General features: G+C 44.3%; 2 protein-coding genes across 2 annotated transcripts; one reads left to right on the top strand and one right to left on the bottom strand.

Moving 5' to 3' along the window:
* Positions 1-1,753: 1,753 nt before the first annotated feature.
* On the bottom strand, positions 1,754-2,946 carry LOC109891321 (G0/G1 switch protein 2). The gene is made up of 2 exons (XM_020483763.2): positions 2,821-2,946; positions 1,754-2,681 (listed from the first exon to the last, which is right to left on the bottom strand). The coding sequence occupies exon 2, from the start codon at positions 2,650-2,652 to the stop codon at positions 2,302-2,304; it is 351 nt and encodes a 116-aa protein (XP_020339352.1). The 5' UTR covers positions 2,653-2,681; positions 2,821-2,946; the 3' UTR covers positions 1,754-2,301.
* Positions 2,947-5,230: 2,284 nt separating this feature from the next.
* Positions 5,231-22,780, top strand: lamb3 (laminin subunit beta 3). Its single transcript, XM_020483761.2, has 22 exons — positions 5,231-5,316; positions 5,501-5,549; positions 5,732-5,886; positions 15,220-15,334; positions 15,440-15,513; positions 15,630-15,821; positions 15,939-16,002; positions 16,224-16,405; positions 16,492-16,612; positions 16,813-17,001; positions 17,176-17,331; positions 17,463-17,753; positions 17,932-18,304; positions 18,464-18,624; positions 18,811-19,022; positions 19,647-19,850; positions 20,003-20,147; positions 20,363-20,570; positions 21,118-21,259; positions 21,530-21,706; positions 21,814-21,976; positions 22,520-22,780. The coding sequence occupies exons 2-22, from the start codon at positions 5,525-5,527 to the stop codon at positions 22,657-22,659; spliced, it is 3,489 nt and encodes a 1,162-aa protein (XP_020339350.1). The 5' UTR covers positions 5,231-5,316; positions 5,501-5,524; the 3' UTR covers positions 22,660-22,780.
* The last annotated feature ends 739 nt before the right edge of the window (positions 22,781-23,519 follow it).

Genomic DNA, 23,519 nt, shown 5'->3' with positions numbered 1-23,519 from the left:
GCTCAGGGACAATTCCTCTCTCCCTATTCAGGGCACCTCCAGCTATTAATGTGTCATGTCTGTCCTAGTGATAGCCAAACATTGTTATTAGAGACATTTACATAGGAGGAGGAACCATATTTCTCTCTGTTCAGCTCGGTCTGGTTTTTGGTCCCAATCACATTCATGTGATTATCTTTGAGCTAAAGGTGTCACATTGTTTGTTCAGTATCTCAGTCATCCAAGCCACAGGAAGTGTCATCTATAATTCACCCCCACAGCGCTGTGACCCTATAAGAGTGATGATTGTCTGCACACAATGGAAATAATAATGGGTTTGCATTTATAAAGCACTTTACACAAGGTCTCACTTTACACTGTAAGGGGAAGGCAGGGGTGACCTCATCCAAGACTGTGTTGAACCAACCAGGATGATGGCCAGCAGACATAGTATACAGATATTGTGAGATTTAGTTGCTTCATAAAAATTGTTTTCTGTCTCATGCGGTAAATGGAATGAAATCCATTGAATCCTGGATTTCTAGATTTGAACTGGATGCAATGTTGCACATGTTTAGCTCATTCAAGTCTTAATAGAAACCATACAACACCAGAAGTTACCGTCTTACTCACAAAGACAAATCAAAGGTTACCCATAGCCTCCCTGTGTAGACTTTCCTGCTCACTTGTCCTCTGTCAAGGCTTCTGTGCCTTTATGGTACAGATGTAAGATCTTAATTTGAGCCAGTTTAGGTGCGACAGCAGAAATATTATCCTGATGTAACAGGAAATGTGGATTATAATTAATGGACATTTTTGTAAGGGTTGATATAATTTTGGAAAGGGAAAAACAAGTCTGAAATTTCTAAGTGGAAATTACACATTTCAGAAGCCTTTTTAAACACATTTCCTGCATTGCAACAGGGTGATCAAATTAAGATCCTACATCTGTGCAATAGGTAGAGACTTACTCTACAAATGCAGAGGTCGCTGATACAACCCCCTCCTTGCCTGTTCCCCTTCCATTGCTACACCTGTAAAACCCCTTTGAGAATGCATCCTTCATTCACTACTACTCTCTTGAAGCAGCTTCTTACAGATATAACAAAGGCTTGTTTAAAAAAATAAATAGGATTGTTACATTTCTTTCACTTATCCAATCACGTCCAGTTCAATGATTGCTCAAGGGTTGGAGGTAGCAGGAAGGAAGAATGCCAATTGGAATCTTTATTATAGGCTACATTCGGGCCCCTTTGCTTACCCAGTATGAAAGCGCCCTCTAGTGACCTGATGCAAGAATATTCAAAAGGAAAGGTAACCACCGTAGGCTACTAAACAAATCAAATCAAATGTATTTATATAGCCCTTCGTACAACAGCTGATATCTCAAAGTGCTGTACAGAAACCCAGCCTAAAACCCCAAACAGCAAGCAATGCAGGTGTAGAAGCACGGTGGCTAGGAAAAACTCCATAGAAAGGCCAAAACCTAGGAAGAAACCTAGAGAGGAACCAGGCTATGTGGGGTGGCCAGTCCTCTTCTGGCTGTGCCGGGAGGATATTATAAAAGAACATGGCCAACGTGTTCAAATGTTCATAAATGACCAGCATGGTCGAATAATAATAAGGCAGAACAGTTGAAACTGGAGCAGCAGCACCTATGATAGTCCTACTCGTTTTGGTTTTACAATGCTGGCCGTGAATATGTTTATATTTGGGTGCTTATAAATAATATATCCATTATATCTCTCTCAGAAAATACCATCTATAGACATTGTAAATAAAAATATGAATTTATTGAGTAGCAAAAACATTAATATATTTACAGCATTGACATAGCACACACAGAAACATCTAAATGTAACACATTTGGCACCATGGATGGAGTGGAGAATGAGATAGCAGGGCGTTGACTGCACAGCCGCGGCCCTATCGCTCATTGTCTGATAGTGAGATTCGGACAGCTGCTCTTTCTCCGGCTATTTCGACCCGGGACTCAAATTTCAGCTTGGAGCCTCCAACTGACGCGTCAATTTAGGCTACCCAAAGCAGCGCAGCAAAGCGCAGCTCAACAGACAGTCAACTCTTTATTCTGTTGCCTGTTTGAGGTTGCCAATCCTCCCACTGGGCACACATTGGTTGAATCAACGTTGTTTCCATGTCGTGGAATAGACATTGAATTGACCTCTGTGCCCAGTGCGATTCCTCTTGTGAAGCTTTTTCGAGTGCGTATGTAGCGCACCGTATTTGGCGTGGCAAGGACTATACAGTTCCTTAATAATTGTGTAGGTTAACAGCGTTTTGGCGCTGGCCCAGTGACGATTTTTACGAGGCGTGCAGTCGGTTGGCTGCACCTGTGCCTCTATGCGCTCCCGTGGCCTGCTGTAGCTTCCTGGGTATGGTGATCTGCTCTGCGGCCGAAACTGTTGCCACCTCCTCATGTCTCCTTCTCTCCTCCGTCTCGAGTGCCCTCTGCTCCCGAGCCATCAACTGAACGAGCTCTGCGTCCAGCGGCTCTCCGGAGGAGAAGGACTGGCACACGGTTTCCACCAGACCCAGAACCATGCCCAAGAAGGCCACCACGGTGCCCACAAGGTACACCTTCAGCATACGGCGGCTAGGCTTTTGCGCCAGCATCTCCTTGGCGAAAGGGATGATTTCGTGCATGGTCTCCATTTCGGGTGGATTATGTGGTCTGAATTTGACTGGGGAGAGAAGAAAAGAGTTTTACAATCACCTTTTATGCGTGCAGTTGTAAAAAGTAACAAATAGGCCTAAGCACTTTTCATGTCACAACAATGTGAGAAAAAGCAGGACAATCACGTGCAATGGTAGGCTACTTACTGTATTAAAGTAATTGATCTTGTCCTTTTCTGGATATTCGATGAGTTTGTTCTGTGTCGCTTGAGCACACTTTCATTTATAAAGACTTTGTTATTTTAATCCACGCCCACTCAGTGACGCTTTATGAACATTCAGTGAGCACAAGCTCTCTTCTGTTAAAACAGAAGGAGCATGGGTCCAGAGGAAAGTGAGCTACATACGTTGACTACGTGTTACAACTCATCTCAGTCTTTCACCCACTCTGTAAATGATGGCCTACTTGTGTGTGTGTGTGTGTGTGTGTGTGTGTGTGTGTGTGTGCGCCTATGTGTCATTGGTAGCTGCCGCCTGCCTGGTAAGGTACCAAATTATGCCTAGTAGTTCTTATTTATCCCATAGAAATAAGCAAGCTAATTCATAGGTTATTATTATTGTGCAATTGCCATCTTCAATAGGCTACCTTGTCGTTTATCTACTGTAAAATAAAGGCTTACCAAATCTATATAGAGCAGAATTAAAATATATACAACATAATTCATCAAAATATTGTACATGTGAAAATGACAAATTGTTATTCTGTATAGAATTATTAGGCTTGACGACACCTGTTGGCCATAGGCAGCATACAAGATGCTGAGATCAGACAGTCTGAATTAAGTCAAAGGCCGTATAAACCCAGTCACCCTCCTGTCATGATCATTACATTTGCAGACACCGTGAACTCTGTCTGTACTGACACAGACAGACAGACACGCGCACGCGCACGCACACACACACACACACACACACACACACACACACACACACACACACACACACACACACACACACACACACACACACACACACACACACACACAAACTCTTCCTGAGCTAACTGTGACTAATTTGATGATCTTATTATTGCATGAATTTGACTGGACCAGTCATACATAATTCCATATGAATTTGAGACAGATGATGTGAGAAATGGAAATCTGAGATGTGAAAAATAAGAGGATTCTTTGCCAGTGTTAATAAGCATGTGAGAGTGAAGGGGTTTTTCTCACTTCACCACTGTTTACAGACAAAAGGAGTTTGTCAAAGGTTTAATGAAGGCCTTGTATTAGTGGCCATTTACACTCGTCATTTTGGAATTAGCGGGTACGCACAGCTGTTTCAGATGAGTAGATAATGGACCCAATTTGACAGTGTACTCCCTCACCTGACCCCTCAACCTTGCTCACATACACAGTAATACACACACACTGATGATGCATTTGGTACAGTACATGAAGGCCATAGTAATTTGAGATGAGTACTAGTAGTTTTTGTTTGGTCATTAGAGCCTCCCTCTCCAAAATATTATACCAAAGTGTTCCCTGTTGTTGCCACGGATACCTTACCAGTCCTTATTCTACCTTAGGTTAAGCGGAAGCTATAAGGTGTGGCTACAGCCGTCTGGCAGTGTGTGTGTGTGTGTGTGTGTGTGTGTGTGTGTCTGTGTGTGAGACGGAGGTGAGTCAGAGAACACGCCCTGTTCCTGGCTGTTAGTCAGTGGCTATGGAGAAAAACTGTGTGCATTCAGTAGCCCTGAGGCTAGGTTTTATTACACACAGGTGATGATCCACACCGTCACACACCAACACACAGAATGCCAGGGTTACAACATAGTGGTGCCAAGCCATTTTACTGCCTGCAGGATAAACATTTAGATGTGTGTGTGTTTCTGTGTGTGTTTGTGTTAGTATGTGTGTGGAGACTGATTTAGATGGGAATGACAAAGAGAATAATTCAGCAAAATGGGTTAATTTACAAATGTTGTTGCTCAATGTATCATAAACAATCACTGCATACTTAGACTACTCTCCTTGTTGAGACAAGCTGCTAACCCAACCACTCATCCACAGCTATACCACATCGCTACGAATAACTGTTTATAATGTTATTCTCTGTAGTTCATTTTGGAAGGTCCACCCTTTTCAAGAATATGTTGTTGTTTCGCTACACCCGCAATAACATCTGCCAAACATGTGTATGTGACAAATAAAATGTGATTTGATTTGTTAGATGTGTCCTTGTGAAATTCCATCTGGTGCGTGTGTGCCAGTGTGTGTACTGTATGTGTGTGTGTGTGTAGGTGTGTAGGTGAGTTAGTGTTAGGAGTTAGGGTTAGGTTAGGGTTAAGGTTTGATTTTCAGGTTAGGGGTAGGGTTAGGTGTAGGGTTAGATTGTCAGGTTAGGGTTAGGGGCAGGGTTAGAGAAAATAGTATTTTGAATGGGAATCAAAGATTAGTTAAATACCACTGTGTGTATTTGCGTGCCTGTGTGTGTATGTGTGTGTGTATGTGTATTCATCCCATCAGGGTGTGGTGGAAAAGGGGAAGGGTGTGTCTGCCAGCTACCTTCTGACACACTCTGTAGCCCAGGTGAGACAGTGTTTATAAGGACACATCCAAGAACCCACACACACATTTAGACAGACAGATTCTGAACAGCACACACACACGCGTGTCCACATACATACACCTACAACTGGTGAGTAGTGAGCTGGATTTATTCACTTCACTGGAGATTGGACCTTTTCTTTTCAATGTAGTTCAACTTATTTTGCCTTCATACATTTCCTGTGTTGTACATTTCTTCCAATTATTTAGTCAACCAATTATTTCTTAAATTGTTGTGTTGCCTTTATTGTTTATTGTCTTTTTGTCTTTCAAAGAATTTCTCATAGCAGGAAACAAAGATGTGGATTTTATTCCAGCTAGCAGGTATGTTTAATTGATAATTTAAAATGATTGATGAGTTGTTACAGTTATATACATTTGAATTTATTTAGATTTGTAGTTCATTTTAGTATTAACATCTAGATTGTTGTGATAGTTTTGTGTAGGATATGAGGAAATATGTATGATTCTGATTGATTGATTGATGAATTGATCCCCTCCCCCAGCCCTGACTGCAGTGGCTGCGACACAGAGAGACTGTTCTCGGGGGGCCTGTTACCCCCCTATGGGAGACCTGCTCCTCGGTAGGGACCGTCAGCTCCACGCCTCCTCCACCTGCGGCCTCACCGGCTCGGAGGTCTTTTGCACCCCATTCGGACAGGTACGACCCTACTCTTACTATTCTGAAAGACACAAAGAACCTCATATGTTACAAAGACAAGTAGATCTCATTGACGCTGTTAGTTTTGTGAGTGTATACATAATATTGTGTAAACTTTCAAGTGAAGGCATGGGCTGTTTCTCTACCCAGGGTGTTTTTGTCAAGCGCAGTCCCTTTTAATGCTAGTGCATCGGCACTGTAAGAGATGGCAACATTTCAGGTTTGAAGAGTAGCTATATCTTTAGGCATGTCAGTGAGCCAGACAGACATGTATGTATGAAGACAGAAGACAGATGGACAGACTGCTTGGTTGTGCATGCTGCTCTCTGTCTCATCATGCACAGTAGGAGACCAGGGAGGGAGTGAAGGGGTGCGATGGAGAGGGTGGATGGAGGGTCAGGGGAGAACTGGTTGGTGTAATTTGTGAAAACGTCTGGATCTGGTGCCAGAGACACACAGTGCCAGATGTTGCAACTACAGTCTTTGGATAGAAACATTGGATAGAGAATGATTTATTTGATTTCAAAGGAACAAGACAATCAAATATGCTGTTTTGAGGGGATTGATTAACTTTCAAACATCAATGTTTAAGCCAAACGAGGGGCTGAAACCAGGTGAAAGGAGAACATAGGAAAAATATTTCTGATTTAATTTGTGGTGCTGCGTGTTTGATTGACAGTCAAGTCTTTCATCTGAGCCACACCCTTCATCTGGTGTTGCTGGGCAAAGCAAGTTCTGCTCTCACAAATACCAGGCTGTCTCTGTCTGTGCAGGCACACACGCGTGCTCGCACCATACATACACACACACCAGACTGTAGATATTTTTGGTGGTTCTGGTTTGAGTTTTTGAAACTCCAGCACTTTTGTATTTGAATATTTACTTAAAGTGATTGTGTTTCACTGGATGCATGTGTTGATCACACAACACAGACATGAAATATGTTTTTAATGTTGGGCGTGTGGGAGAAAGGTGCCCCAGGCCATAGAAACTGGTCTAGACTGGAGTGTTGATGTAGTATAGCTGATTGACTGTATGTGTTGAGTCATGTGTTAAGGCTGTGGGTGTGGATCGTATATCTCTCTGACACACTCTGTATCATTCAGTACAGTTGAGACAATGTGGACACTAGCAAGATGTGATCTGAAAAGAGTTACCTAGACATTATGAAATGTTTTGACTAATGAGTTGCATTTCCACTGGCATTCCTCTCAAGGCCACAGAGTTATCACTAAGCTGCTACTAAGGACAAGGAAGGACACTGTGGTGTTGGATTCCTCTCCTTCTCTCCTGGTGCCATTTTGCATGTCCTCAGAGTTTACAGCTTCATGCTTGGAGTTGAAATGAACAGATGGTAAAACATGCTGTAACTGTACTGCCTATTGTGCAGGCTGGATAGTTCCATAGGTAATAGTACTACAATGTGACATAAAATAAAATGAGTAGATTAGATACACTTTATTCTCCCAGAGTGGATTTTTTTTTCTCCCATCGTCCCTGTGTGTTAATCTTTGCTTGTTTTATGCAATCTCTGTCAGGTGTTTGTGCTTACTGTAGCCACCTGCTTGGCCTGCGGCAAGGCAATCACTACTCTTTGTACAGTATCAAACTCTTTGGTGGACTGACTGCATTTGATGATGGAAGACATGCTGTGCTAAACCATCTAATGGTCGATTAGAATGAAATACTTGATTGATTTCCCAGCAGAAATGGATGAGATTGCCATATCTGCTGAGTCAGCCAGAAGGAGAGTTGAGCAGTACAGTGTGCCAGGGCTTTATCACTCAGTGTCCAGGCAGTGGCATGCATGACCTGATAATGACTGGGCAGGGTGCCCGCCATGCCCCTGCAGGGGATATTGGAAGACAGCGAAAGAGAGGTATAGGAGAGATAGAGAAAGAGGATAGGAGCCTTGGCTTTCCTATCCAGTGTTGACAGATCTATTCTGAAGGGTATGGTTGGATTTAGTTTGGCACAGTGATACGGTGAAGTTTGAATAACCAGACGGGCCTAACTTCTCCTCTCTCTTGCCCAACACTCATCTTTACCCTTGACCTGACCTTGGCACTGGCAGTTGCCAGAGAGTTGCAGATAGCAACAAGCCAACATGGTTCAAAGCGATTTTCCATCAGGGTTTGGTATGAACCAATCAGAGATGAGATAAGAAAGGCTGATCCCCTTTTACTCATTGATGGAGGGGATCTTAGCCAATAGCTGGCTCCGACACCAGGTCGAGCCTACTAACCATATCAGGTTCCACACTGTGACCTAATTTCATTCCATGGTTTATACTCATTCGGTATATTTATGTGGTTAAGTTTTTTACTTTCTTTATAGAATTATCCATTGTTCCCTGTGTAGAAATGTGGAAAGATACTAATATTTGAAAGATATCAACAACGTTTCAATCCAGTTTTTATGCCAGTCATACCATATAAAAACAAATCATGACATCTGTGAAAGAAACAGAACATTTCGGTACAATGTTACAAATGCAGACAGATAATTTGTTGGTTCGACATGGTGGGATATTTTTATGTCTGTAAAATTAATTATGTGAGAAATGCGGTGGAAATGTCTTTATTCTCAAATTCTGCTATAATAACCATCATATCGAAGTAAACTTGGAGCCATGTGACGATATGGTGTGTAGACCTCCCACTACCACTTGGAAACCATGCAGTTTATAAGGGGCGGCAGGTGGCCTAGTGGTTAGAGTGTTGGACTTGTAACCAAACGGTTGCAAGATCGAATCCTTGAGCTGACAAGGTAAAAATCTGTCGTTCTGCCTTTAAACAAGGCAGTTACAAGACACTGTTCCTAGGCCATCATTGAAAATAATAATTTGTTCTTAACTGACTTGCCTAGTTAAATAAAGGTCAAATAAATGATGCGAAGGATGAATAAGTTATTATGAACCTCACAGGGTGGTGAAAGTACACTGTGGTCTTGATGCTCCTTTCCAACAAATATTGAGAGTCTTATTCTGGTGACATGATGATCGATGTTTGTCAAATATTCTTGCTCTTATCCATAATAATCTCATCATGTAGACTAACCTACCTGCTGTTGGCTAGAGTGCATGTGCCAAGACCTGAGTAGGAACATTGGCTATTTAACACAACTATCAGTAGAGTTGAAAATGCGATGTAAAGATGTCATTTTTTTCAGTACATAAAAATGTAAGCGAATAAGTACATTTTGTGTGCACTACGGCATCACGCACTAATTTTTATCCACAACAAGTCTGTTTTATTTATGCAGATTTTAGAATATTCACATGAAAATCTCTTGCTAATTGGATGGAAACCTAGCTAGTGAGCATAAAATATTTAGATATTCAAAATGGGGCATCCAATATTGCCACCCGTCCATCAACCATGGAATTCTAATTCTATAACTTAGACAGATTTATAATACAGGGTTCAAGTAAAGGGATGCCAGAAGGAGGGTACCATGAATGGCCAAGGCCAGGGGCCGTAGTGACAAAGCATCTCAGAGTAGAACATGGGTCATAAGTGCTGAGAATAAAGACATTTTACCCCTATTTTTATGAGTAAATGTAAAAGCTATGCATGAAGCCTCTTTAGTCATAAGAGTCCCACCTAGTCGACAGATATTTTGGAAACCTCATGAGCTGTCCTATGCAGTTCAAGTAACTGTCCAGTGAAAATCTCACTTTTCAAAATGTAAGTTATTCCTTTGGAGCTCAATATCACTTTGTTAAAAAAAATAGGTAAAAATTGGGCATGCCTATGAGTTGGGCAATTGACAGCATCTAGGGTATATGTGTTTGGGGATTAATGATAGACCTTACAAACATTTTATGCAACATTATTGGCAAGTGACTTGATGCCTACTATGCCAAAAGCGATTTAGAGTTCTTGAATGGGAGTGACGTGTGTGTTGATATAACGTTAATATGATCAAAATTATTATTTTTGCAACCAGTACAATATACATATCACATTGTTCAAAATATCAGGATTTATCTATTTAAAAGGATCGTGCATGCCAACATATTAGACAATAATTACAAGTAGGCAAAGTGATCGTGAAAATTATATCAGTCATTTACCATTGCAACATTTGACGTACAGTCACATTCACCGTGGTTGTTGGAAGCCTGCTATAGAGTTCACGGCTGGTCACGCCTCATCTTGATTGATTATCCCCCATCATTTGCAACAATGTTACTGAGCCTCATCACTATATTTTCTTTGTGGTAGCTCAAACTGTCGTGATTACCAGCTGAGATAAACTTTACGAGTTTATTTTCAGGGTTTGTCTGGGCAGTGTCTTAACATCATCCTAAAACCTACTCTGAGCTGGGAGTTTTTTTGTTGTCTTAAAACAGGTTTGAACAGGATTCCTAGGGCATTTTCTGAGATGCTTTGTGGATAAGGGCCCAGGAATATCTCCAAGCAGTATCATGGTCCATGCATCTTTGGCGTGCGTGTCTGTCCTCTGGTCCAGAGAGCCGGCCAGCTGGAAATACACATACACTTTGATGCAGACTGTTACATTGGCAGACTAACTCTTCTGGTCAGATTCCAGTGGTCTGGAAGAGTTTCTCCATGTTGTCCTTAGTAGCCCGCAGCCCAAGGGCACTGACTGGCTGGACACTAGCCAGGGCAAGGCATGGTCTGAAACACTGTGTCATACAGATAACTATAAAGCCAAGACAGTGAACAGTGTTGTCCCGTCAGCATATATGTCTCAATCTCCCAGTGAGCCCTGACCACTGGTCCAGAAATAGACACACAGACAGACCAGGGTCAAGGCTGATACCACAGCATATGTATTTAGATATCACTGTGGTTCTGACAGTCAAAGTTGTTGGTTTGATTGCAGATGTAGTTTTTGCATGGGATACATATTTTGAGCCTTGCCATGGGTATACATTGAATCAGGGTTGATGGACACTGCATGCATTCATCTCTCCATGCAGTACAGTAGAATATACATATCCTTCTTTACCACACCATTGGTTATGGTACAATTCACATTGACTTTACCAAAATACATGAATAATATTATTACGTCATTACCGCCCAATGACATTACAATATAAAGTTGTTATACAACACTGGCAATAGTTCACACATTAGTGGACATAATTCTGTCTTTATATAACATTGTATTAACAATGTATTAATACACTGAATCCACAGTAAATGTTTGCGTTTGTGTGTGTGGGTGCATGTGTGAGGACATGTGTGTGCACCGTGCAGATTTTAGATTGTTTGACGAAATCTGATTGGAAACTTGCCTTAACTTTTGAAATCGTTGTATGGAGGAAGAGGGGGGATTGGCTGAAGGAGAAAGAGAGTAAGCAAGCAAACGAGAGACAGGAAGCAATATATATATATATATAGAGAGAGAGAGAGCGAGAGAGCGAGAGAGATAGAGAGAGAGAGAGAGAGAGAGAGAGAGAGAGCGAGAGAGAGAGAGAGAGAGGGAGAGAGAGAGAGAGAGAGAGAGAGAGAGAGAGAGAGAGAGAGAGAGAGAGAGAGAAAGCTGGACAGTTGGACAGTAGCCACAGCTGGTGTTGAAACATCCAGTGCAGAGAGACCTTTCCCCCAGTGTGGAACAAAGCCATGACCTTAATGGGATCTCTCACAATTCAGGCTAACTCTCTGCTCCAGCCACAGCCTCAACCCACTCCGGCCAGGGCAAGCTCAGGTGGAGGTGAAGGGGAGTGGACACAAGGGGGTTGGAGGAGAGGGCAATTGGAAGTACAGTGCCTTCTGAAAGTATTCAGACCCCTTTACTTTTTCCACATTTTGCTACATTACAGCCTTATTCTAAAACGCATAATAAAACAACTCTACAATCTACTCACAATACCCCATAATGGCAAAGTGAAAATAGGTTTTTAGAAATTGTTGCACATTTATCATGCTTTGGATATACCTTATTTACTTAAGTATTCAGACCTTTTGCTATGAGACTCGAAATTGAGCTCAGGTGCATCCTGTTTCCATTGATCATCCTTGAGATGTTTCTACAACTTGTTTTGAGTCCACCTGTGGTAAATTCAATTGATTGGACATGAGGCACAGATCTGGGGAGGGTACCAAAGATGTTCTAAACCATTGAACGTCCCCAAGGACACAGTGGCCTCCATCATTCTTAAATGGGATTTGTGTGGAACCATCAAGACTCTCCCTAGAGCTGGCCACCCGGCCAAACTGAGCAATCAGTGGTGAAGGGCCGTGGTGAGGTTGGTGACCAAGAAGCCGATTGTCACTCTGACAGAGCTCTAGATTTCCTCTTTAGAGATGGGAGAACCTTCCAGAAGGACAACCATCTCTGCAGCAATCCACCAATCAGGCCTTTATGTTAGAGTGGCCAGACGGCATCCATTCCTCAGTAAAAGGCAGATGACAGCGCACTTGGAGACTAATTAGGATCGAGGCAAAGATGAACTGAGCAAAGTACAGAGAGATCCTTGATGAAAACTTGCTCCAGAGTGCTCAGGACCTCAGACTGGGGCGAAGGTTCACCTTCCAACAGGACAACGACCCTAAGCACACAGCCAAAATAACACAGGAGTGGCTTCGGGACAAGTCTCTGAATGTCCCTGAGTGGCCCAGCCAGAGCCCAGACTTGAACCCAATGTAACATCTCTGGAGAGGCCTGAAAATAGATATGCAGCAACGCTCCCCATCCAACCTGACAGAGCTTGAAAGGATCTACAGAGAAGAATTGGAGAAACTGTCTAAGTACAGGTGTGCCAAGCTTGTAGCGTCATACCCAAAAAGACTTGAGGTTGTAATCGCTGCCAAAAGTGCTTTGACAAAGTACTGAGTAAAGGGTCTGAATACTTATGAAAATGTAATATTTCATTTTTTTGTCATCATGAAGTATTGTGTGTTAGTTGATGAGGGGAAAAAACAATTGAATACATTTTAGAATAAGCCTGTAACATAACAACATTTAGAATAAGCCTGTAACATAACAACATTTAGAATAAGCCTGTAACATAACAACATTTAGAATAAGCCTGTAACATAACAACATTTAGAATAAGCCTGTAACATAACAACATTTAGAATAAGCCTGTAACATAACAACATTTAGAATAAGCCTGTAACATAACAACATTTAGAATAAGCCTGTAACATAACAACATTTAGAATAAGCCTGTAACATAACAACATTTAGAATAAGCCTGTAACATAACAACATTTAGAATAAGCCTGTAACATAACAACATTTAGAATAAGCCTGTAACATAACAACATTTAGAATAAGCCTGTAACATAACAACATTTAGAATAAGCCTGTAACATAACAACATTTAGAATAAGCCTGTAACATAACAACATTTAGAATAAGCCTGTAACATAACAACATTTAGAATAAGCCTGTAACATAACAACATTTAGAATAAGCCTGTAACATAACAACATTTAGAATAAGTGAATACTTTCAGAATACACTATATATGTAGTACGGTTGTAGGTTATGGTTGTAGTGGAGAGGGGGAGGAGTTGCTGTTCTATATTTGTACAAAAATAATAAAAAAAAAAAAAAAGGGGTGGTAAGAGGTTGAAGGTCAGGGAAGGGGCACAGGTTAGACTGAACACCGCCCGGTTGGAGGTGAGGGGAGTGGTCAAGCTCCAACTCCAAGCATGGCTCGGTGGAGCTGTGTGAATTTTTTGAGGAATTTTGTAGAAAGTGCTGAACAAATAAAATGTAATTGATTGATCAATGGAACAGGGTTTGGAGGTAGTGAGAGCAGTAGGAACAGTGATGTGGAGGATTTAAGGTTAGTGAAGGATGTGTGTATGTGTGTGTTTGTGTGTGTGTGTGTGGAGCAAGTGATCTTGGGTCACATAATACACGTAGCAAACCCAGGGCTGGAAAACTCCACTAGTGTTACACAAGAGCCTTCCCATTAGTGTTCTATTTATGAAGTAGACTGCTACTACCACTACCACTACCACTACCACTAGCACTAGCACTAGCACTACCACTACCACTAGCACTACCACTACCACTACCACTAGCACTACCACTACCACTAGCACTAGCACTAGCACTAGCACTAGCACTAGCACTACCACTAGCACTACCACTACCACTAGCACTAGCACTACCACTACCACGGCGACACAAATCCTGACCAGCTGAATGATGTGGTGCTTTTTTTTCCTTTTTCATCCTACCACCCCTCCCCTAATTGGAGTAAACTAATAGACAACAACACTTAGGCTTTTACTTCCAGTGTATACATACTATATACATTTTATGGACACAATGTATTTTACAATAGTTATCTTTTGTTTTTAATCCGATCCTTCAGCTAACATCAACCGCTCCCATCCATCTCTGAAGACCATCCATTTTTTATTTCTATTTGCTATATATTTTTCAACTATGCTGTGATGTTTCACAAAAGTTCTGTACCTTTCTATTTTCATAGATTCTACAGATTATAAATTAAAGCTAAACATTTTTGCTAAAAGCATTATATTATTGACAATGACTTGATGGATCAGTGTGATGATGTCACAGGGTCCTGGTTGTGATTGGACACCCCATTCAGGGAGAGAGGAGATGTCAGGGTAAAGAGAGAGAGAGGGATAGTGTGAGAGAGAGAGAGTGTGAAGAGAGCATGAGAGAGAGCGAGAAAGAGAGAGAGAGAGAGCGTGACAGTACATTTTTTGTTTATTTCACTTTTGTTTATTATCTATTTCACTTGCTTTGGCAATTGAAATATATGTTTCCCATGCCAATAAAGCCCCTTAAATTGAAATTGAATTGAGAGAGCGAGAAAGCGAGAGAGAGAGAGAGAACAAAAATTGAAGGCTTTAGCTCAATGTTATCTATGGTGTCTGTGGGAAAATCCACATTAACATTTAGTTGCACATTGGTCGTTGTGAGAGATTCCATTGTGTTGGAGGAGGAACTGATACCCTGATCTGTGTTGTTGCTGTGTGATTGCTATATGTTCCCTTAGTCCATATTGGTCCGGTAAACTAGCATTTCCTGTCAAAGTAAGGGCACAGAAACCTCCCACGACTCACGTGCTGTTTGAATGTGTGCTGACCAATGACCAATGACTCATCATCACAAAAAGAGGTCAGGGGACATGCACATGCAATACAAAGGTTGCCAAATGCAGAATATAATGCTAAGTAGTATTAAAATGATCTCTCTCTCCTCTCTATCTCTCTCTCCCGCTCTCTCTCTCCTCTCTATCTCTCTCTACCTCTCTTTCTCTCTCTCTCTCTCTCTCTCTCTCTCTCCCTCTCCCTCCCGCCTTCTCTTGCTCCCTACCTCTCTCTCTCTCCCGCTCTCTCTCTCTCTTCTCTCCTTCAGTCGAAGATGAAGTGTTGTCCCTGTGACTCCAGGAACCCATCCAGTCAGTTGGCTCACACCATCCAGGATGTTCTATCCACTGCTGGCCCCAACAGGTGGTGGCAGGCCAGGAAAGGTGAGGGGATACAAAGATAAAGAACACATGTCTTAGTGCTGAGATCCATCCTAAAACTATGTCCTGTTGTGATCCAGAAAATAAACAAAACCTATGTTTTTTTAGACGTGAGTCCAGTCACCGTACAGTTGGACCTACAGAACCTGTTTCAGCTGGACACCCTCATTCTGACATTCAAGGTAAGATCCAGCCACCAGACCAGCATGGACAGGGCTTTTCCAATGTGGAAGGGCCAATTAGTCTTTTTAAGTACAGTAGAATGTGATGGACTGATTTTCCTGTTGCCTCTACACAGGGTCCTCGTCCCAGCTCGCTGGTGGTGGAGAGGACGCTGGATAACGGTAAAACATGGCAACCTGCTCTCTACATGGCCTCCGACTGCAGATCGGCCTTCCCTGGCATTGCCATGATTACGCCACGTTCCCTGGACCAGACGTATTGTTACACTCTGCCCCCCGCCACCACTAACCCCTACCAGGACCAGACGGTAAGGGAGGGGGACACAACTTTGAAAACTGGAGAAAATTCCCATTATATTTAGCCTCTGTACCACAAATAAGTTGTTTTCTGTACTCTTTTTGATTTTGCTCATTGTATGAAACAGATTCAATTCAGCCCCTTGCGTCAGTTCTCTACCATCAGCGTCCCCAATGGGCAGAAGATTCAAGGTAAGATGCTTACCTGTCCATAACGTCCCCCCACGGTTGCTATGGACAATATAACTAAATGTCCAATAAGAGTACTTACAGTATATTCCAATCTTTACACATGACATTTAAGCCATTTAGCACGTGCTCTCCTCCAGAAACACTTACACATTTCTTGATTGACACAATCCTGATCCAATGAGGTTCTTTGCCCAGTGACTGACAGCTCTCTCTGTCCACAGAGGTATCAGGATTGTCAGGCCTGCGAGTGAGGATGACGAATCTGGGTGCTGTGCCCCGCCTGCCGGGCCGCGCTCCCTCTCTGTTCTACGCCCTCAGAGAGATGAGAGTGATGGGCACCTGCCTCTGCCACGGCCATGCCAACCGGTGTCTGCCAGATACTAACCAGCTACCTAACACACAGGTACATATAGTTAAACACGCAGGTTACAGTTACAGTACAAGTGAATGGCTCTTTAGTGGGTTTATAACTCTGTGTATGTGTTGCAGGTCAGTGCTCAGTGTGAATGCCAACACAACACAGCAGGTATAAACTGTGAGCGCTGTGCAGATCTTTACAACGACCTGCCCTGGAGACCTGCAGAGGAGGGGGACACACATACCTGCAAACGTACGCAACCACTAATGCCTTAATACACCGACTACATCTTTTTGGTACAAGTGTGGAGAAATAGGATGACTTTGCTAATGTATCGCACAACCAGCAACTATAAGTAATAACTCAGTGAAGACTGATGTGTGTGAGTTGACTGAACATATACAGTCACAGATGTGTGTGTTGATGATTTCCCATGGTGCTGCCCCCTGTAGGTTGTGAATGTAACAACCATTCCCAGCGGTGCCGTTTCGACCCAGATGTGTATGAGTCGAGCGGACGGAGGAGTGGGGGTATGTGTGAGAGCTGTCTTCACCACACGACTGGACCCAAGTGTGACCGCTGTGCCCCTGGATACCAACCCAATCACCGGAGCAGCATGGACCGGCCTGATGCCTGCATACGTGAGTGATCTTAAAACCGTAGTTTAATATGTATTAATAAAATACTGCTTCCTTTAATCCTCTTTCTCTCCTACTATAGGTTTAATCACCACCACATTAGGTCGCAGTGTTGCAATATCTTTGCTGTGTTTGATTGTTGTTGTGTTTCTGTTTTTTACCCTGTGTTTTGTACAGGCTGTCATTGCAGTGCTGAGGGGGTGGAGAATGGGGATCAGTGTGATGACGTCACAGGGTCCTGTCGCTGTAAGGCCAATGTTGATGGATCGCAATGTGACCGCTGCAAGATGGGATACTACGGTCTGACCGCCTCCAACCCTCTGGGCTGCAACAGTGCGTCATCTTTCACTCTTGACCCTGAATAGGCCATTCATAAAGTCTCATGTCATGATTACTTACAGCTGTATTCCCCATACTGTGGGGTTGATCTATCCCCATCTGACTCTGTGTCTATCTCTCTCCAGAGTGCCTGTGCAGTAAAGAGGGCTCCCTGTCCAGTGTGTGTGACCCTGTGAGTGGTCAGTGTCCTTGCCAACCTCATCTCCAGGGGCTGACCTGTGAGCTGTGTTCCCATGGTTACTGGAATCCATCCTCTCCCCGTGGTTGTGAGCCCTGTCGCTGTGACCCCACCAACTCCCACGGTGACACCTGTGACCAGAGTACGGGTCAGTGCCAGTGCAGGTCAGGGTTCGGAGGTCGTACCTGTACAGAATGTCCTGACAACACCTACGGAGACCCACTCATTGGCTGCAGATGTAAGTGCCCTGTCGTGTTCTGTCACAGAAACCTTCAAAGGCTCTTAAACATGCTTTGTTCAATGCTTTTGATAATTCAATCCAATAGGCAGACTAAGTAACAAGAATTTTCTCTCCTCGTGACCCTGTTCTCTTCCCTCTCTCTCTCCATCTCCTCCCTCTCTCCCTTTCTCTGTAGCGTGTCAGTGTGCTGCTGGGGGCACAAAGCCAGGAGGCTGTGATAAGCGTACGGGGGCCTGCCGGTGCCGGCTGGGTGTCACAGGTGCCCGTTGCGATGCCTGTACCCGTGGCCACTGTGACTCCTTCCCTGACTGTGAGGTCTGCCCCTCCTGCTTTTTCTCTCTGGACTCAAACATCCAGAACCTCACCCTGGGCCTGGAGAGACTCTCCTCCAGGATTCCCTCTCTTGCTGGGGGCTCGTTACCTACCAGTCTGGGTCCCCGCATCAGAACCCTGGAGGCCACTCTCACCCAGATACGAGACTCTCTCCCACTGCCACCTCCCTCTGCCCGACAAGTCAACGACGCCCTCTCTCAGCTCCGCAGGCTAAGGTGGGGGATGTTCAGATGTCCCGGCAAACTTAGAATGTCTAAATGCTAAATGCTTTGCTTCTCAAAATGTCAGTGTATACATTTAAACACCTCTTTCCTGTAGACTACAGTCCTTCATTATCCAGCTCACTATCCCTCATCTCCATTGTAATCCTCCAGGGTCCAGTTGGATCAGGTGGATGGAGATTTGTCACCCCAAGGCCGAGCCCCTGAGCTAGGCACGCAGCTGGACGAACTCCAGGCTCTACTGGACGGCCTGGGTCTGGTGTACAACACCAAGAGAGATGCTCTCAGGAACTCTGTCAACTCCAACAATGCAGGTGAGGAAGACGCGGTCACAGAGCTAGGAGGACCATCTATGTGTCGAGTGGCAAAAACAAGGGTTTGGAATTTAGAATCCACAATCAAAATCAGAACCAAAGCCTTGATGACAGTCTGTTTTGGTTTGAGCTAAATTATGGCTGCTATCACACCTGTTTCTGTCCTCTTGGTTGGTTCTCTCTCAGGGGCCTTTTCTTCCATAAAGGATGCCTATGACGCGTCAACTGACTCTGCCAAAAGTGTTGATGCTAGTGGGAAGACTGTAGACCAGTCAAAAGCAGTCAGAAAAGACGCCATTGACCTCCAGAACCAGGTCCAACCAGCCAACACCAGAGACCTGGAGAAACTCAACCACCAGCTGAACACCAAACCTGACCTCACACCCACTGCCAAGCAGGTAACCCTAGCCCTAGTCCTAGCCCTAACCCTAGCCCTAGTCCTAACCCAAACCATAGCTCTAACCCTAGCCCTAGTCCTAACCCGAACCATAGCCCTAACCCTAGTCCTAACCCGAACCCTAACCTGAACCACAGCCCCGGCCCTAACCCAAACCCTAGCCCTAGTCCTAACCCTAGCCCTAGTCCTAACCCAAACCATAGCCCTAGCCCTAACCCAAACCCTAGTCCTAACCCGAACCATAGCCCTAGCCCTAGCCCTAAACCGAACCCTAGCCCTAGTCCTAACCCAAACCCTAGCCCTAGTCCTAAACCGAACCCTATAGCCCTAACCCTAACCCAAACCATAGCCCTAACCCAAACCCTAGCCCTAGTCCTAACCCGAACCATAGCCCTAACCCTAACCCGAACCATAGCCCTAACCCTAGCCCTAGTCCTAACCCGAACCCTATAGCCCTAACCCAAACCCTAGCCCTAGTCCTAACCCGAACCCTATAGCCCTAGTCCTAACCCGAACCATAGCCCTAGCCCTAACCCTAACAATAGCCCTAGTCCTAACACTAAACCCTGCCCTAACCGTACCTCCACCTAAATGTGAATGTGTATTGTTATTCCCTGTCTCTCAGGTGTGTGGCAGCGTGCGCTTTGCCCCCTGTACCCCTGCTCAGTGTGATGGTGAGCTGTGCCCTGCAGAGGGGGCGCCCCCCTGTGGCCGTGGAGAGAGTTGCGTCGGGGCTCTGCCTCTGGGGACCCGGGCTGTGAGTGATGCTGAGGAGGTGAAAGACAGACTGAAGCAGCTCAATGGGAAGATCACACAGGCCGCTGCACAGGTACGAGCTAACACTTAGTTTGTTTACTGTATGTTTCTAACCGTTTATTATAGTGTTTTAATACTTACATGAAGGACATGACTAATTATTCAAGTGGTTTGTTTCATCATGTGGCGTTCAATGCTTTGTTCTTTTCTCCATTCAATTCACAGATCCAGGAAACACAGGACACAGCCAATAAGGTCAGACAGTCCACAGACAATCTGGACAATCAGATGAGGCGGGCCAGGGATGACCTGGATGCAGATCTGCAGGAGACAAGAGACTTTGTTAAAGAGCTGAAGGACTTCCTGTCAGGTGAGACATTGACAGTTATGTTCCAGTGCCTTCAATAACCACTTACTTATTTACTCTTAGTAAAAGTATTCAAGTAGTAGTATAGAATTCTTGGGAGTGTCTAGTGTAAGGACATTCCCCTCCTCTCCCCCACCTATCTTCCATTCTCTCTCATCCTCCATCTTCCCCTCTATATCCTCCCTCCCTCCCTCCATCCTCTCTCTCCCTCTCTCCAGACCCATCATCAGACCCGACACACATCAGCACAGTGAGTGAGTGGATCCTGAATGCCAAGCTGCCTGTCAGTCTGGCAACTCTGAAGAGGAAGCTCCAGGAGATCAGAGACCTGGCGGCAGGACTCCCAGACAGCACTGCGGTGTTGGACCAGGCTGGACCACAGCTGGACATCGCCCGGCGCCTGCTACAGGAGGCCCGGGACGCCAGGTATAACACCTTATGACCTCTTTTGTCAGTCTTAAGACAGGGTTATGTACTGTAGACATTTAAGCTTAGCCGCAGGAAGTAGGGGTGCTGAGGGTGCTACAAAAATAGTGGTATTTGGTATTTTATTTGCGAAAGCAGCAGCTACTCTGCTGGGGTCCTCACAAAACATGAAACATGACATAATACAGAACATTAATAGACAAGAACAGAACTACATCAATTTAAAACAGGCACACATAGCCTACATATCAATACATACACACAAACTAGTGCACTGGGCTTTTACTAGTTCTGTATTAGTGGGCTGATATAGCCGTCTGAAGCGCGGGCACCCCCCAGCACCCCCACCACCAAATATCTACCATGAATTTAAGTAAAGTATCTTTAAGTCTTTAAGTATCTTCTATGAATTTAAGTAAAGTATAACTAGTTGTTGTAATTAATGACAATTCTGTATGGTTTCTGAGGTCACTTTAACATTGTTGTGACTGCTGTGAACATTGTAGTAAGGTTGCTGTAACATTGCTATAATGTTGTCGTGTGACAGGGACGCAGCGCTGGGTGTGAAGGCTGATGTTGACGGGCTGTTGGAGGGCTTCACTACAGTGGAGGGCTCCCTCTCTGGCCTGGAGGAAAAAGTGCAGGAGAGCCTGGACATAGTGGATGACATCAGCAGCAACCTCACACAGGTGAGACAGAGATGAATACAAATACGCTTCCAAACTAGTCTGACACCTACATTGATTAAACAGCTTCTTACTGTATTATTCCTCTCATTTTGATCCCTCCTCTCTCCATCCTCCTCTTTCCATCCTCCTCTTTCCATCCTCCTCTTTCCATCCTCCTCTTTCCATCCTCCTCTCTCCATCCTCCTCTCTCCATCCTCCTCTTTCCATCCTTCTCTTTCCGTCCTCCTCTCTCCATCCCCCCAATAACATCCTTATTTTGACTCCCTCCAGACCAAGGCCCAGTTGTCTCCAGTGGTGAAGGCGCTAGGGGAGGTGTCTGTCCTGGCTGAGGGGATGAAGCCTCAGCTGGAGGGGCTCAGGGCTCTGGTGCGCTCTGGAGATATGCTGGCCCAGAATGCAACAGAAGAGGCCGATAAAGCTAAGAGGGAGGCAGACGCTGCGGCCAAGGTGAGTTTAGTTTGTGTATGTGTACGTGTGTTTGCTCGTGTATGTCCATCTCTGTATATGAGTTTGTGCTCAACTCATGGCCTGTCTCTTTGCCTATGTGTTTGTAGGAGCTGGCATCCCTGGAGAAGCAGCTGGAGCAGCTGCGTGCTGCAGAGAGGACCAGTGGGCGTGGCGATGGGACGGGGACAGCAGGGGCTCGTCTCCAGAAGCTGCAGGAGGAGGCTGGTTCTCTGGCCCAGGACACTGGAGACATGATAAAGGCACTAGCAGGTACGGATGGGGAATGGCAAGGAGACATGTACATCTGCTGACATATATATATGCGTGCGCATTTGTGGCACATTGAAAAAGACACTGAATGCTGAGGTGAAATCTGAAATGATGTGATGAGTATTAATGAATCAAACATTCCCCTCTCTCCCTCTGTCCCTTCTCCTTCTCTCTCCCTCTGTCCCTCCTCCTTTTCTCTCCCTCTGTCCCTTCACCTGCTCTCCTTCTCTGCCTCTGTCCCTTCTCCTGCTCTCTTCTCCTCTCTCCCCTGTTCCTTTTCCTGCTCTCCTCTCCTTCTCTCCTTCTGTCCCTTCTCCTTCTCTCTCCCTCTGTCCCTTCTCCTTCTCTCTCCCTCTGTCCCTTCTCCTCCTCTCTCCCTCTGTCCCTTTTCCTGCTCTCCTCTCCTTCTCTCCCTTCTCCTTCTCTCTCCCTCTGTCCCTTCTCCTCCTCTCTCCCTCTGTCCCTTTTCCTGCTCTCCTTCTCCCTCCCTTTTCCCATCTCTTCTCCTTCTCTCTCTTCTGCTCCCACCCATTTTCTGTCCAGGTAAAGCAGACTCTCTGCATAGTCTACAGGATGAGGTCCTACTGAAGTCCCAGAGGTTGACTGGCCTGGAAGCCAAACTGCTGGACCTTCTGGCTGACATGAGACAGAAGGTCACGATTTTCTCCACTTGCCAGGGCTGAGGTCAAAGTGCAGAGATCATCCTCACATAGTCTGTTCTTTGGGATAGAGGAGAGATGTTACATATTTATTTTGTTCCACTTTTGTAGAATGAATGTCCCAATAAAAAGCTTTATTATTGATGTTGTGTGGTCTGGGAGTTTACCTAAATGTGTGGCTGGTTTTTATTACTGTGGTACATCCTGATTGGCCCAACAGTGTCTCTCAAACCTTCCACCAATCAGATCGCTGTCGAGGAGAGAGGGGTGGGATCTGTGATTGTGTAAGGCAAGAACACCAAAGCACAGAAGAGGAAGTTTATATAATTTGTTTTATGAAGAAACAAAACAGAGACGCAAAGTATAGTGCCGGTGGTTATAAGATATGAGCATCTCCAGTCATACAGTTACCATGGCATCGTCAAAACAACAGGAAGTCTATAGCAGCTTATGGCATAAAAGTGGCACATATCATTTAACCCTGTATGTAAAGTGGTGTTAGTGCACAGGACCACTTTAAGTGGTGTAACCATCTTCTCTTACACAGAGAAACGACAGCCCTCCAAACCCTTCTCGCCCTAAAGTCAGTGTGTTATGACATGGGTGTCAGGATTCAAATAGTGAGACCTGTCAATGACATTCAAACCTGTCGGCAAGCTTCATAACAGTCAAAAGCCTTACATTTAGGATTATAGAAGATAAAAAAAGAATTCAGTCCATATAAAATACATAACACTTGATCAATGACATCTCAAAACCCTTCTCCTTGAATACTGATATGTTGTACAGTATTCATAAACTTTTCCATGAAACCATTATTTTACCAGGTTTCAATTTTTCTCCAGATCCATTATTAGTTTCAGATGTGAGTGAAAGAACAACAA

This window comes from Oncorhynchus kisutch, linkage group LG5 (genome assembly GCF_002021735.2).
Source record: "Oncorhynchus kisutch isolate 150728-3 linkage group LG5, Okis_V2, whole genome shotgun sequence".
Classification (NCBI taxonomy): domain Eukaryota; kingdom Metazoa; phylum Chordata; class Actinopteri; order Salmoniformes; family Salmonidae; genus Oncorhynchus; species Oncorhynchus kisutch.
Note: the sequence above shows the minus strand (reverse complement) of the source record. Positions and strands in the feature narration are given on the sequence as shown.